The sequence below is a fragment of the Pleurodeles waltl genome, chromosome 11, assembly GCF_031143425.1.
Source record: "Pleurodeles waltl isolate 20211129_DDA chromosome 11, aPleWal1.hap1.20221129, whole genome shotgun sequence".
In the NCBI taxonomy this organism is placed as follows: Eukaryota; Metazoa; Chordata; class Amphibia; order Caudata; family Salamandridae; genus Pleurodeles; species Pleurodeles waltl.
This window is the reverse complement of record NC_090450.1, coordinates 743040294-743053428: the sequence shown is the minus strand read 5'-3', so window position 1 is coordinate 743053428 and position 13135 is coordinate 743040294. Positions and strand designations below refer to the sequence as shown.

The following is a 13135-nucleotide window of genomic DNA, read 5'->3' as shown; positions in this document are numbered from 1 at the left end:
GACGACCCTAAACCACTTTGCAATCCCCCTCGCTGCGTTAAAAAAATAAGTAGTATTAAAACAACACATTAACAACCAATTTTGTTTTTACAGCCCCAGAACCTCGCCACCGCACTGTCAAAGGCTCAACCGGCTGATTAAGGCATATTCTACTGTGTTAGACGTCACAAGCAGCAGTGCAGCAAGTGTGCATTGTAAAGGCTGCAGGTACAACTGCGTTCAGACACACGAATATACAAGCATTGAAAGAGCCCCCGTCTCCGCTGTCCCAAAGCCCGCCACCGATGCCCAGCACTGAAAGAAGAGCTGCTCGCAGATGAACCACCTCCCAGCCCTGCACACCTCTGCACGGGGGGAGGGCAACACCGCAGGCCAAACACATCTTTCCAAAGGGGTCCAGGTGCAGAGAATCCGTGCGTGCAAGATCGGGACCCTGGTTGCGGCTTCTGCACTTCAACTTTGAGACATAAAGTGTCCCCAGCGGACTTCCCTCCGGTGAGAGAAGCCACATAAACTGGCTAAAATGCCCTTTCAGACCTATACACAAAGTGTCTCTTGGAAATAGTCAAAGTGCATCATAGGATGTCACTGAGACCAGTATCAGGCGTCAGGTCATGGAGTCTCTCCTAGTTCGAACTAGACCCAGGTCAAGGGTCACATCCGAGGCTGTCTACTGTAAAGATAACAGCCCTGCCAGATTAAAGCGCTTCAACGCCTGGTCAGGGGCAGTACGCGCTATATAAATACAATTGCCGATAGAGGATCCAAGTTGTCTCACCATGAGGCCCATGGCAGATCCCTGGCTATCTATCTACTAGTGAGAGACACACCCAGTATTAGGAATTAAGCTCCCCGTGGCCCTCAATAGGGTCCCTCATCAATTCCCCCAATGCAGTGCATGGAAAGCTCTAAATATACTAGTGCAGTGCGGTGCTATGTACTCAGTGAAATGCAGTGCATTTGTGTGTACACACAAAAATCGCAATCTGCAGTTCTACCCAAACGCAGTGCAGTTCTATTCACACAAGGTGCAGTTAAGTACCCCACAATCACAGGCGCAGTGTTCTATGTCCCCAAAATACAAACGAAACCCTCCTATTTTCCCCAAGTGCAGTGCAATTCCCTGCGCTCAAAGCCAGTGTTCCGAGCCCGACAGTTCTGTGCCCCGAATTAAATTCAGTCTTCTCTATTAAAAGACGCACATAGGCGTCCTAGGCCCCCATGTAGCGCTGTGCTGCCTAGACTCAGTGTAGCGGCGTACTGCCCGCGTCCCTAGCTGCAGCCCTCGGAAGCCGCCCCTTCCCTGACGCTCAGTCTCATTCCTGCTCTCTGAGATCAGCGGGCACTGCCAGCCTCTTATTGTGAATGAGTCCCACATGCCAGCCCCACTCCAGAAGCCATCTTGTATCCAGGCAAAGCTACAGCCCAGCCTTGCAAAGTGGCAGCTCCAGCATGGGGATGCCTCTCTTTCCCCGGAGGTGGTGGACGGGGGAAATTGGACAATACACTCGTGTCTCCCTTGTGGCACGCAATTACACATTCAGAGATTGGGCACAAAAACAAAATCTCCTGGCGACAGAAAACCTGCTGCTCTCTACCCGAGGCGCACAAAATATATACCTCACATGGGGATATGTAATATATAATTACACGTGTGCCGCGAGGGTACATGACACGTGGGTTTAGTGGAAATATAGCTCTCGTTGGCTGCAACATGTTCACGTCTCTTCTGCGGGAAGCACCTATGCACGCCTCTCCTGGAGGGTATACTGTCGGCAGCTCACTCCTGGGCTGCACAATGCGTGCTCTCCGAGTGCAAGACCCGGGGCACAAACTATACATGAGACGTATTTTTGTAGACTCCCTACCCACCCGACTTCATAGTTGAACAAAAGACGTGTCTCACTGGGTGTACTTTATAAAACTTTTTGCACTGTGTACACAAAAAGCACATCTCTCCTGGGTTGCACGCCTTGCAGCTTTCTCAGGAAAATCACCCCCAACAGCGCGCGTTTCTCCACAGAAGAGACAGTGCGAGGGTCCGCACTGAGGTACGCAAACAGTTTTCTTCAAGGATGTGCTCACAATTTGCAGATCGCTCAATAAAGTGCACACAATGCATAGGTCACCCGTGCACGTATATTATGCAGAGCTCAAATATTCATTCATCTCTTTAGGGGTTACGCTAAACATGGCTCTCCCTTCAGAAGAAAATGTGCCTTTCTGTCTTGGGATGCAGAACATGTACATCTCTACTGTGGTGTGCACACAGAGCAGATTACACCGATAGGCACACAGTATATGTACACTCTCAAAAACCCAACATATTCTGACGTCTCTCCGAACGCGCAAAGTGTAGACCTACCAAGGGCGGTTACACTTGATGTGCAGATGGCCCTTGAAGGTACGCAGTATGCGGGCCTCTCCCAGGTACACACACAATACCCATAAGGCGATAGAATCCACAACATGCATGGTGCTCGTGTAGGGTAAGCAAACCACATTTCACTTGGAGGCACACATAATGAGCATGTTCCCTAAGAGGATACACAGAGTACGTGCAGAAGTCAGCTCTGCTACAAATCGGTCTCTCCGGGGGCGCAAAATACAAGGGGGGGTGGATTAATTACATTCTATACAGACATCTACTAGAGACACGCAAAACACATTTGTACATGGGACAAAATGCTTGTCTACTCGGAGTACACAAACTAAGCGTTTCTCCTGGGGGTATGAGGGCCTCAACTTGTGGATGTCTAACACTATAAAGCTGCGGGGGGGGGATTTCTGATGTGTGAGGGATCTAATTGCCCTTGGGGTCTGTCCATCCTCTTGCTCAGTGGGGTATTGGGTGGCCAGTTGTCTCTGAAGGGGTCGCTCTCGTGTATGGGAGACACCAGAAGTATTTCACGCACACTGCTCCAGAAACTATTTTTTTTAATGAAGGTTGGGAAAGTGGGACACACATTTCTTTTAGAGGCAGGAGTATATCAGGGTTTGCTTCTTTGAAGTGAATTTGGGGTTTCGGCGTGTGGCTCAGAGAGTTATCAGTAGCAGGGGGTGTCTCCTGTGGGACTTTGTTTAGGGGTGTTATCTAACGGGGTCTCGTCGGTGGGTGGTTGCAAGGTAGAGGTGTCGCCTATCTCGGCTCTGGAATGTTTGATTTGGGTTATAGGATAGCCTCATGCTGGATTTCCCGGGGGGAGGGGGGGGCGCTGCAAGGGGTTAGGAGGGCACGCACGCGGCTATTACCTGCACGATCTCTCCCTCCGCGCTGATGGTAGCCCCCGCCGTGCTGAACTTGCCTTGCAGGCCCGTGGTGTAAGTGGTGTAGTCCCCGTTGGGGCTGGACTCGAACAGCACCACCTCCACGAAAGCGGCCTCCCTGGCCCGGGCAGCCGGGGGGCCCAGGGGCGCCCCCAGCACCAGCAGCAGAAGCGGCAGCAGGGCCCCTGGGGGCCCCCCCTTCCGGACCTTCATCGCGTGGGTCCCTCCCGGGACATGTTCGCGGGGCTGCTACGGGGGTACTGTGCCCCCCTCCTGGCGCCGGTGCAAAAAATACCTCTTCCTCCCGGGCTCCGTTGCAATACCAAACAACCGGAAAAAAAACCAAATAATCACCAAAAACAAACCCGCGGAGCTGGAAGCGAGAAGTGAGAGGGAGAAGAAGTGGGGTGTGCGGGGGAGGGGCGGTTGCAATCGATAGCAGAGAGCGGTGCGGGAACGTGTTTATTTCACCAGTGCAGCTTTGTCAATTACACGAGCTCGGCTCCCTCCTCCCCCCGGCTCCGAGGCTCCCTCCTTCTGTACCCCAGCCTCCACGGCCTCCTCCCCGCCGGGCGGCAGCCCTTTCATCCTGCACACGTGATCCCGCTTCTTTCCAACCAAAAGGGGTTATCCCCGCCCACCGAGCTCCCTGACCCTTCCCTTTCCACTCCCAGGGAGAGAGGGGGAGCTTGGGAGAGAAGGAGGGAGCTGGAAGGAGGAGGGATCAAGAGACAGCGTGTCTCCGAGATCAAGAGAAACCTGGGATCCTGCCTCTCCCTCCGCCCGCCACTTCAAAGGGCTCGGGTTCTCCGTCTGCCGCGCCGGCGGACAGGAGGAGCGGGGAAGCTGTCGCATACATAGCACGAGAGCGCCGCAGGATCCGTGATTCCCCCCCTCCCCACAGATCAAAATAGCAAGACGGCAGCTATGCACGCCCATGGAACAGTCCGTGATGTCTACAACCCCTCGCCCCGTGTTCACAGACCAAGATTCCTGTTCCACAGAGAGTAAACCGGGGTCCTAGCACCCGGGACCAAAGCGAACCCCGGAAGTCTGACCTCTACCCCTTATGTCAGACCCAGATAAACCGCCCGACGGCACTCGCACACCAAGAGGGAATCACTGTACCCAGAACCGCACAACGACCTGGGGTTTGTGGCCCCTCTTTTCTTACTCGGGAGGGGGGAATCCATTGCTAACTTTACTGTGAAAAACGGGCATTGTGCTCTTTCGCAGGGAGCATATGCATCACAAGTAGTTAGTTCCCTTAAGTGCCAAAGTGTACTGTGAAAGTATGTGATTTTCGATTTTAAAAATGTTTTTAGCCAATGTTTTTTAATGAGATTGACGAGGGCCAAGCAGCGTTTCCAAAACAAAGTTTTGCAAAATTTTGACATAACAAAACATGCTTTAACACACCAAAAAGACTGGCAGTCAACACCAGACCTAATGACTTTGCCATTTTTTTTTTTTTTACCACTGGTGCTCAAAACATCTAATCTAATATTGGTACTATGTTTGTTTATGCTCAGTTCTTGTTTCCATAATTCTTTGTAAAGCACTTTGTTGGCCTATTACGTATTGCACCTTGTATAAAACCTCAAGCTCACTTAAAAATCCCTAAGTCTCTGCTCTCCCGTGAGTCTCGGAGAAAACCTTGGCCTGTCTGTTAGCTCCCCTCAAAGGTACCAACCTCCCCTCTTAAGTTCCCTCTGTGCACTTCCGTTCATAGAGAGCAATCTGCATTGCAGCTTTCCAGACCAAGGGAAGAGTCTGGAAACTCTCCTCTCCCTCTGCACCCTATCCCGCTAGCAACCATGGTTCTCTGCTGTCCCCTGCACTCCCAAACCAACAGCATCACTTAAAATCTGTCCCCCTGCACATTAAGGATGCATCGTTGGATTTCTACTCCCCTTTATTTACTAGACCAAGGAAGCAACCTGGCATATTTGAGCCCATAAAGCAGCCCAGAATGTGTTCTTCACAGTGTGCCCTCCTCGAGAATACCAAAAGAGGCTTGGACCACTATTGCACTCCCTCAGATCAAGAATGCAACTCAGGATTTCATCAGTCATCCTGCATTCCTAAATCGACTGAGCAACTCAGGTCCCCAATGACCCGGCATTTGAGGATCTCTACGCCTGCTATCCAAATACAAAAGTGCAATATGAGAACATCTATTACCCCTACCCTATCTCAGACCAAGAAAGCAACCTGGCATCTCTGTACCCCAAAGCCAGGAGAGCATGCTGCGATCACAGCACCTCAGGTGAGGACTATGGATCTATCAATCAGTGTACCACACATCATAAGGTTAATCTGGGGAGCCTGTCACTACAGAGGCACTTCCACTTTGAAAGTGCCCTGGATTTTTTTCTGACACAACTTTGTCTACCCATCCCGGTACGCACAGAACAAAATGTACAGGTCTTTCTGCTCCCTGCTCTCCCAAAATACAAATAGCTACCCAGATCTTTAATCTCCACTTGCAACCTTATATAATAATATCTAACAGGGCTTCTGGAATCTCCACCTTACAAGCAAGATCGTAAAAAAAACAGTAGCTTGGTCTCACTAGACGCAGATTAAACTGGCAAACCAAGAGATATGCTTACCACTTTACTAGATCAATACCCAGTGAAAGGGGAATTACAGGAATTCATAAGCACAAACCTATATAGCAAAGAGATGAAAAAATGTATGTCTAGACAAAAGTTGGTGTAAAAAATGTATTCACTTAATGGTGGCATGGTAGAGGAGAAAAAGCCAGAGGAATGTTACATTTTTCCCTAATTAACAATCTCCAGCATCATCATTGAATACCTGCTGCTCCCCAAAGACAAGGATAAACACAATAGATTCTTTTGGACTTCTACACTGTGATCTAGTAGACTGCCAGCTGCCCATTAAAAATACTAAAAACGTGGTAGGAATTAGTGCCTCTTCTGCAACAGGACCCAATAATTCCTGGACAATTGAACACAGCTGCTCAGACTGGTGTCTCTAGAGTCCACTTGCAGGAAGGTAACCAAAAGAAAAATATTCAGCAGCCGGTGCACTCGAGATCACGAGTTACCTCTTTGGTACTACACAAATATAAAAACTTAAAAAAAGCCTAAGGCATCATAAGAGAAAATCTATCAAATCTTTTTTTTTTTTATGTTAAAAAAGTATTGCGTTTTTATATTCTGTCATAAACACTGCATCTAAATCTGTTTATTACCTTGTCATTTTTACTTTTGTATGCATGGTGCTAAAAATTGCCTGAAAGGTTGCATATTGGTGTATTTCAAACCAAAAGAAAGATCACAAATAGGTAAAAAACAAAAACATCAACACTACTCTAAAGTTTCTATTCACAAATGTAGCTTGGAGTCCCTAGTAGTACTACTCTGATGCTCTTATGCATACCTTTGTGAATTAGTCCAAAACATTTAAAATGTGAATAAATTGAATAATCAGGAACTATTCATATATAATTAAAAAAGGACTGTCTCCCCTCTTTGCACTTTTCCTGGCAGGGAGTTGGAGATTTCGGGGCTGATTTACAAAGACATGCCAGAGTATATTAAAGGGTTCTCCTACTACCCATACTCATAAATGCTTTTGTGATATGGCCCCTATCGGCTCTAAAAAATCTAGTGAATACTTTTTCTAGACAGTGAGTGTAAAAAAGTAGAAACTCTTGAGATTGATAGTATTTAGAAATTAGAAGTGACCACTAGATGGCTCTGTGAGGCTGGCTCAACAGACAGGGTTGCTGGACTGGAGAGAAGCCAACCAACTGACAATGCCAAAACAAAACAAAGGAATATACCTTGGGTTACCCTCAGGATCTCTGATCTAAAGGTATCTCTACTCCAGACCACTTTCTCCAGGTGCTCAGAGAAGCCAGATAAGCTGGGTCTAAGACTGCCAGAAAGTGATGACAGGGCTGCTAAAGACAGATTTCTTCTGCTTCACAGTCTCTGGGGACTAAGCATATGGCAATTGTCAAAGTTTGGGCCTTTTATACGTAACAGATGAAAGTATGACTCAAAGCTGAGGAGCATTGGGCCCTCGTAAGATGGGCACAAGTAGGGAGTACATGCACACCCTCTGCACTGCTTTCTTCTGACTATGGTTGAGGAGCCATGGGCTCTCGTAAGATGGGCACAAGTATGGAGTACATGCACACCCTCTGCACTGCTTTCTTCTGACTATGGTTTCTATGTTCTCCAGGCTGGACCCTTGCATAGGACCTACACCACGTACTCAAAGCAGTCTATCCCGCCAGCCCTGTCTGGTGCAGGCTGCGACCAAGGCCGGCACCATTGTCTTCTGAAGAGAAGTAGTCCTTTGAAAACAAGTCAAGCTTCCAGCCACTTTGTAGTTTGACAAGCACAGGTACCTTTATATGAAGCTGTAGATACTCTTCACTCTTTTGTCTTAGAAGTGGGTGCATCCTGATATGATGCTGCCGACTATCATTAAACTAGCCCTTGGCACATGCAAATTGGATTCTGGCCACAAAATGTATGTCTGATGGAAAATAATTGTTTTACTAATCTACATATATGCTCCCTGTACCCCGAATTATTCTCAGTCCTTAGTAGGTCGACTGGTAAGTGCTAATTACAAAGAGGCATTCACCTTTTTTTGTGTGTGTAGCAGAGTGGCATCAGGGAGTCTCACAAGAATTGCTTTCTGGCCCACATATTGTTCATATTGTGGCAGATAGCGTGGCTGGTAAAAGTGCCCTTTGCCTCTTAATTTCCATTTATCACCCGCTGGAAGGGTCGGCCTCGGGGAATGGCCAGCGCCCTTCGGTGCAGGGGACACTTTTTAAAGTGACTACCAAGTTGCGCTGTATTAACGAAATGTTCACTCATCCTGCCCTATCAGGAAGTCATTAGCATCCTCCTGTGATACCACTGGTGACAATGAAAGGGTGTCCCCACAGAATAAATCCACAGGCAGCAAGTAAAGATCCTTCAGGACTTTTTCGGTTAAACATTTCATAAAACCCACCAACGCCAGACACACACTCGCATTTTAACTTCATGACGTCAAAGCTCTCAGTTGTAAAACGTTTTAAAATCTAATTTCAGGCTGAACAATAGCTTATGCAGTTATAACACAATCACATATTTATAAATGAGTGCACGCGTGGTTTGTAGAAATTGTTTTAACGTGGTCTTGTTTTGGATTTGTGTAGTGGGCAGACGTCACAAGCAACTTTGTAGCCCTAGAGAATTGTTGCTGTACTTCAGCGCACTTTAAAAAGTTACATTATGGCAAAGGAGTTGCCGGATACCCCTTCTGCCTCTTTGGAACAAAATAAACCACTTTGACAGGTCTAAAACGGAAACAATGTGTGCTTTGTTATTTTCGGTGATTTCGGAGACCACACTTTGGTAGACGAAGCCTTGCAGAATCTGTCATCCGGAAACGCCGCTAATTGTGGGGGAAAATATGCAGAAACACTGATCTCCACAATAATTAACCATCACTAATGAAGAGTCTGATAATGGTGCACTAATACCTCACTTGGCAACTTCTCGCTGCCCACAGTACCGACATTTCCATGTGAATTTTTATCACTTTGAGGCTCCTCCAGTCCGCACTCGCACTGAGACCCTACCTATTGCACTTTAATATGTACATCTTTACAGGAAGGTAACGGCCGGAGCGGCCGACCGTGGGACTAGGTTCGAGTATCGGCGTCGACTCAACATCCTGTGATTCTGGGCAAATCACTTAATCTCTCAGCCCTGCCCCCCCAAATGTGTCCTTCTGTAATGTGACCTTCTGTAATGTAACTGGTGCTGCAAAGCGCTCCAATACCTTCTGGTTGAGTTCGCCTCTACAAAACTGCAAAATAAATAAATAAATCACTGGGAAAGCCAATAGGTCGCACATATGCAAGAACTATTGGCTTTACAAATGTTTTTTAGCCATGTTGTACCCCTGCGTGGCTGCTGATCAGCATGGCTAGAAGTTAGGGGCATAGAGGAGAGTGGCGTGGAGTTTCGTTGAGTAGAATGGCGAAGAGTGAAGTAAAGTGTTGAAGTGTGGCGTGGTAGAGAGTGTTGTGGATTGGAGTGGCATAGTGTGAAGCCATGTATATGGCATACACTGGAGTGTCATTGAGTAGTGTGCACTAGTGTACAGTGCATTGATGTAGACTGTTGCAGAGTATAGTGGCATTCAGTGCAGAGGCATAAAATTCAGCGGCGTACATTGCAGAGTTGTAGAATGCAGTGGTGTAGGTTAGAGTGATGCATAGTAGAGTGCATTGCAGCAGAGTGCAGTTGCGCACAGTGCAGTGACGCAGAGTGGAGTGGTGCAGAGTAGAGTGGCGCGGCATAGAGTACAGTGCCAGAGTGGTGCAGCGTGAGGTGGCGTAAAGATGAGGGATGCAAAGGGCAGTGGCATACAGTGCGGTGGCATAGAGTGGTGTAAAATAGAGTATAATGCCATAGAGTGCAATGGCTTCGAGTGGAGTAGCTTAGAGCGGAGTAGTGGAGAGTAGAGAGGCATAGAGTTCAGTGGCTGGACGAGCTGGGCTCGGCCACGGTTGCTGTGTGCCGAGGATGAGGCCACGGGGGGCTCTGAAAATTCCCCGGATAGAATACGTAAGAATGGTTGCCAAAGTTCTTTAAAGTCCCCGCTCCGCTGCTGAGAGGTCAGGCGGAGCTTTTCCACAGCGAGGATAAACCAGAGCCTGTGCAGCCTGGACCACGGCCTGCACCTGGGCCACGGGGGGAGCGCTAGCGATACCCCCGTGGGCCTCTCACTCCCCTCCCATGGTCAGGGATGGAAAGGGAATCGCTTCCCCTTTCACCCCGACCCCCCTTCATCAATTTGATGACATCGACACGCTCACAGCTACTAGACACCAGGGATGTTTTATTGTTTTTTTGGTGGCGTGACCCCTTAGGCAAGGGTCACTCCCTGGGGGGCCATATTCGAGTGGTGTTTCAGCCTCCCCTGGGGGCTAGATCAGCAGTTTTTTTTAGCTGATCTGCCCCCCAGGGAGTCATAAGCCACTAAACAGCAGAGATAATATTATAATTAAGTTTTAAGGCAGCGACCCCATAGGGAAGGGTCGCAGCGCTGGGGAATTAAAAAAAAAAAAATGTTTCGGCCTTCCAGGCCATGTTTTTCACCAATCTGGGCCCTAGGGGGGGGCGAGGAGGGGGGAACCCACTAGGCGCCAGGGATCTGGGTGTGTGCCATTTCTGCCCTCCTCGGAGGCAGATTGGCCTATTTTTTTAGGCCCATCTTTCCCAAGGGGGTCGGAAGCCACAAAGACACCAAGGATTATTTTTTTGTGTGTGGGGGTGGGCACTGGCCCTTGGGCAAGGGTAGCTCCCCATGGGGGCACATTATTAGATCAGTCAATGTTTTTAGGCCCGTCTGCCCCCATGGGGGGCAGAAGACACCAGGGATTTTTTTTAGTTAAATTTTTTTTTTGGATTGGGGGCCACGCCTTTGGCAAGGGTTGCCTCCCAAAGGGGGCACAGAACTGTTGGCCATTTCTGCCCCCATCTGCCTTTTCTTTTTTAGGCCCATCTGCCCCTAGCGGGGGCAGAATCCCCTTAGGCACCAAGGATCTTGTGTGTGTGTGTTTTGTGTTGGGGGGCACCTCCTTTGGCAAGGGTCGCCCCCCCCCAAAGAGGACACATTAATGATTGCCATTTCTTCCCCCCTCCTCCGTGGGGGCAGATCAGCCCTTTTTTTAGGCCCATCTGCCCCTAAGACACCAGGGATTTTTTTAAAGTTTTTTTTTTTTGTGTGGGGATGGGGGTGGCCCCTTGGGCAAGGGTCACCACAAAGGGTGGCACACAACCGTTGGCCATTTCTGTCCCCTTAAGGGACAGATCGGCCTATTTTTTTGTAGGCCCATCTGCCTCCAAGGGGGGCCGAAAACACTAGACACCAGGGAAAATTTCGAAATATTTGTTGGTGGGGTGTTTGTTAACTGGCAAATTATTTAGATTTTTTATTATAACAGTTTATTTCTCCTTTTTGTTCTAGTTCAAAGCTTTTGCTTCCTTTGCTGTAGCTCCTTGCGATTTTGGCAGTGGTTGACCTGCAGTTTGCGTAGTTGCATGTTTTAGGTAAGAAAAAATAATTTACTCCAAAAGAGTATTGTTGCTATGCATGAATGATATGCTTGTAGGTGGTGAACTAAATGCAGAAGTGTGTGTGAAATTGTCCTTACATTTGTGCACAATAATATTTGTGTTGTCTTATGTCTAATTTTCTTTTCTTTTTTTTCTTTTTAGTGGGATATCATTGGTGATTGCTGTGTCTGTGCAGAGTAGTTGATGGTGAGTCTAGCTTTTTCAGGCAAGTGAGTGGTATAATTTTTGAGTACATAACTCTTTGTGATAAAGCCACACTTTGTTTATTACTTATTTTAGACAGTGCTGGTTGTTGTTGGCAATCCATTTGTTGTTAGAAAGGATCATGGCTAGCCACAGGGTGATCACTCAGCAGGTTATTGGTATGCTTTTTAAGTAGTTTTCTGATCATGATTTCGAGACGAACTCTGCATGTGAGGCAGAGGAGGAAGTGAGAGTTTCTGGCAGTGAATTTTCTGTCCGAGAAGAATCTTCTGATGAGGAAGCCACTCTCACCGCAGTTGAAGGGCCTGTTTTAGAGGAGGACACTGATGTGCCAATAGTGCAGCAGCCTGGGGCTGAAAGGTTTCCCATTGGAAGACCTAAACTCTGGGTTGCCCCAGACATGGAACAGCCAGAGTTGCCTGCCTTTACTGGTCTCTCAGGGTGTAGAGTGAATACAGAAATCTTTTGGCCTGTCAATTTCTTTCAGTTGTTCATGGACGATGTATTTTTGGAAGAGATTGTTGAGCAGACTAATTTGTATGCAGAGCAGTATTTGAGGGACAGACTTAGGCCACAGTCTAGAGCTACCCAGTGGATTCCCTCAAAGAGTTGAAAACGTTCTTGGGTTTGACTTTTTTGATGGGGTTGATAAGGAAGCCGCCACTGGCTTCTTATTGGTCTATTAGTCCCTTGATTGCAACGGCTATATTTCCTGCAACCATGACTCATAATCGGTATTTGCTTCTTCTTCAAATGCTGCATTTTGTTGACAATGCTTTAGCCTTGCCACATGATCACCCTGATTCTGACCGTCTTTTTAAGATTAGGCCTGCCCTCGATCATTTTGTAGATCGTTTTTCAGAGGTCTGTGTTCCAGGGAAAGAAATATCTGAAGATGAGTCTTCGGTCCTATTCAAGGGGTGTTTGGTTTTTAAGCAGTACATTCCTAGGAAGAGGGCATGGCATGCCATTAAGATGTATATGCTGTCTGAAAGTAATACAGGATATGTTTATAATTTCCAGGTCTACACTGGTAAGTATTCCAGTATTGACCTCTCTGGTTGTCCGCCCAGTTTTGGAGTTAGTGACAAAATTGTGTGGGAACCTGGAGACGACTGTTTGACGAAGGTTACTATTTGTATGTAGATAACGTCTACACTGGAGTGCAGTTGTTCATGGAATTGTTCAGAGTGGACACTGTTGCTTGTGGCACAATCCGCTCTAACCGGAGAGGATATCCAAGGGAGCTTGTCTGTAAAAAAAAAAACTTGAGAGGGGAAGGTGCAGTGCCTTGCATAAAAATGAGCTGCTATCTCTGAAATTTGCAGACAGGAGGGATGTGTACATGCTGACTACCATCCATGATGAGTGTACTTCCCCTTTGACTGTTTGAGGTCAGGTTGCTGAAGTGCACAAACCTGCGTGCATTTTGGACTACAAAAAGCACATGTAGGAAGCTGGCTCTGTATATACTATTTCAAAGTAAGATATAGTGTGCACAGAGTCCAAGGGTTCCCCTTAGAGGTAAGATA

General features: G+C 47.6%; 1 protein-coding gene across 1 annotated transcript in view; it reads right to left on the bottom strand.

Annotated features, from left to right (window-relative positions):
- ZNRF3 (zinc and ring finger 3) overlaps positions 1-3757 on the bottom strand; it is a 324320-nt gene extending 320563 nt beyond the window's left edge. The window contains exon 1 of the mRNA XM_069214465.1: positions 3253-3757. Within this exon, the coding sequence (XP_069070566.1) occupies positions 3253-3480 (228 nt within the window). The 5' untranslated portion in view covers positions 3481-3757. The remainder of the gene's footprint in view (positions 1-3252) is intronic.
- Between the last annotated feature and the right edge of the window lie 9378 nt (positions 3758-13135).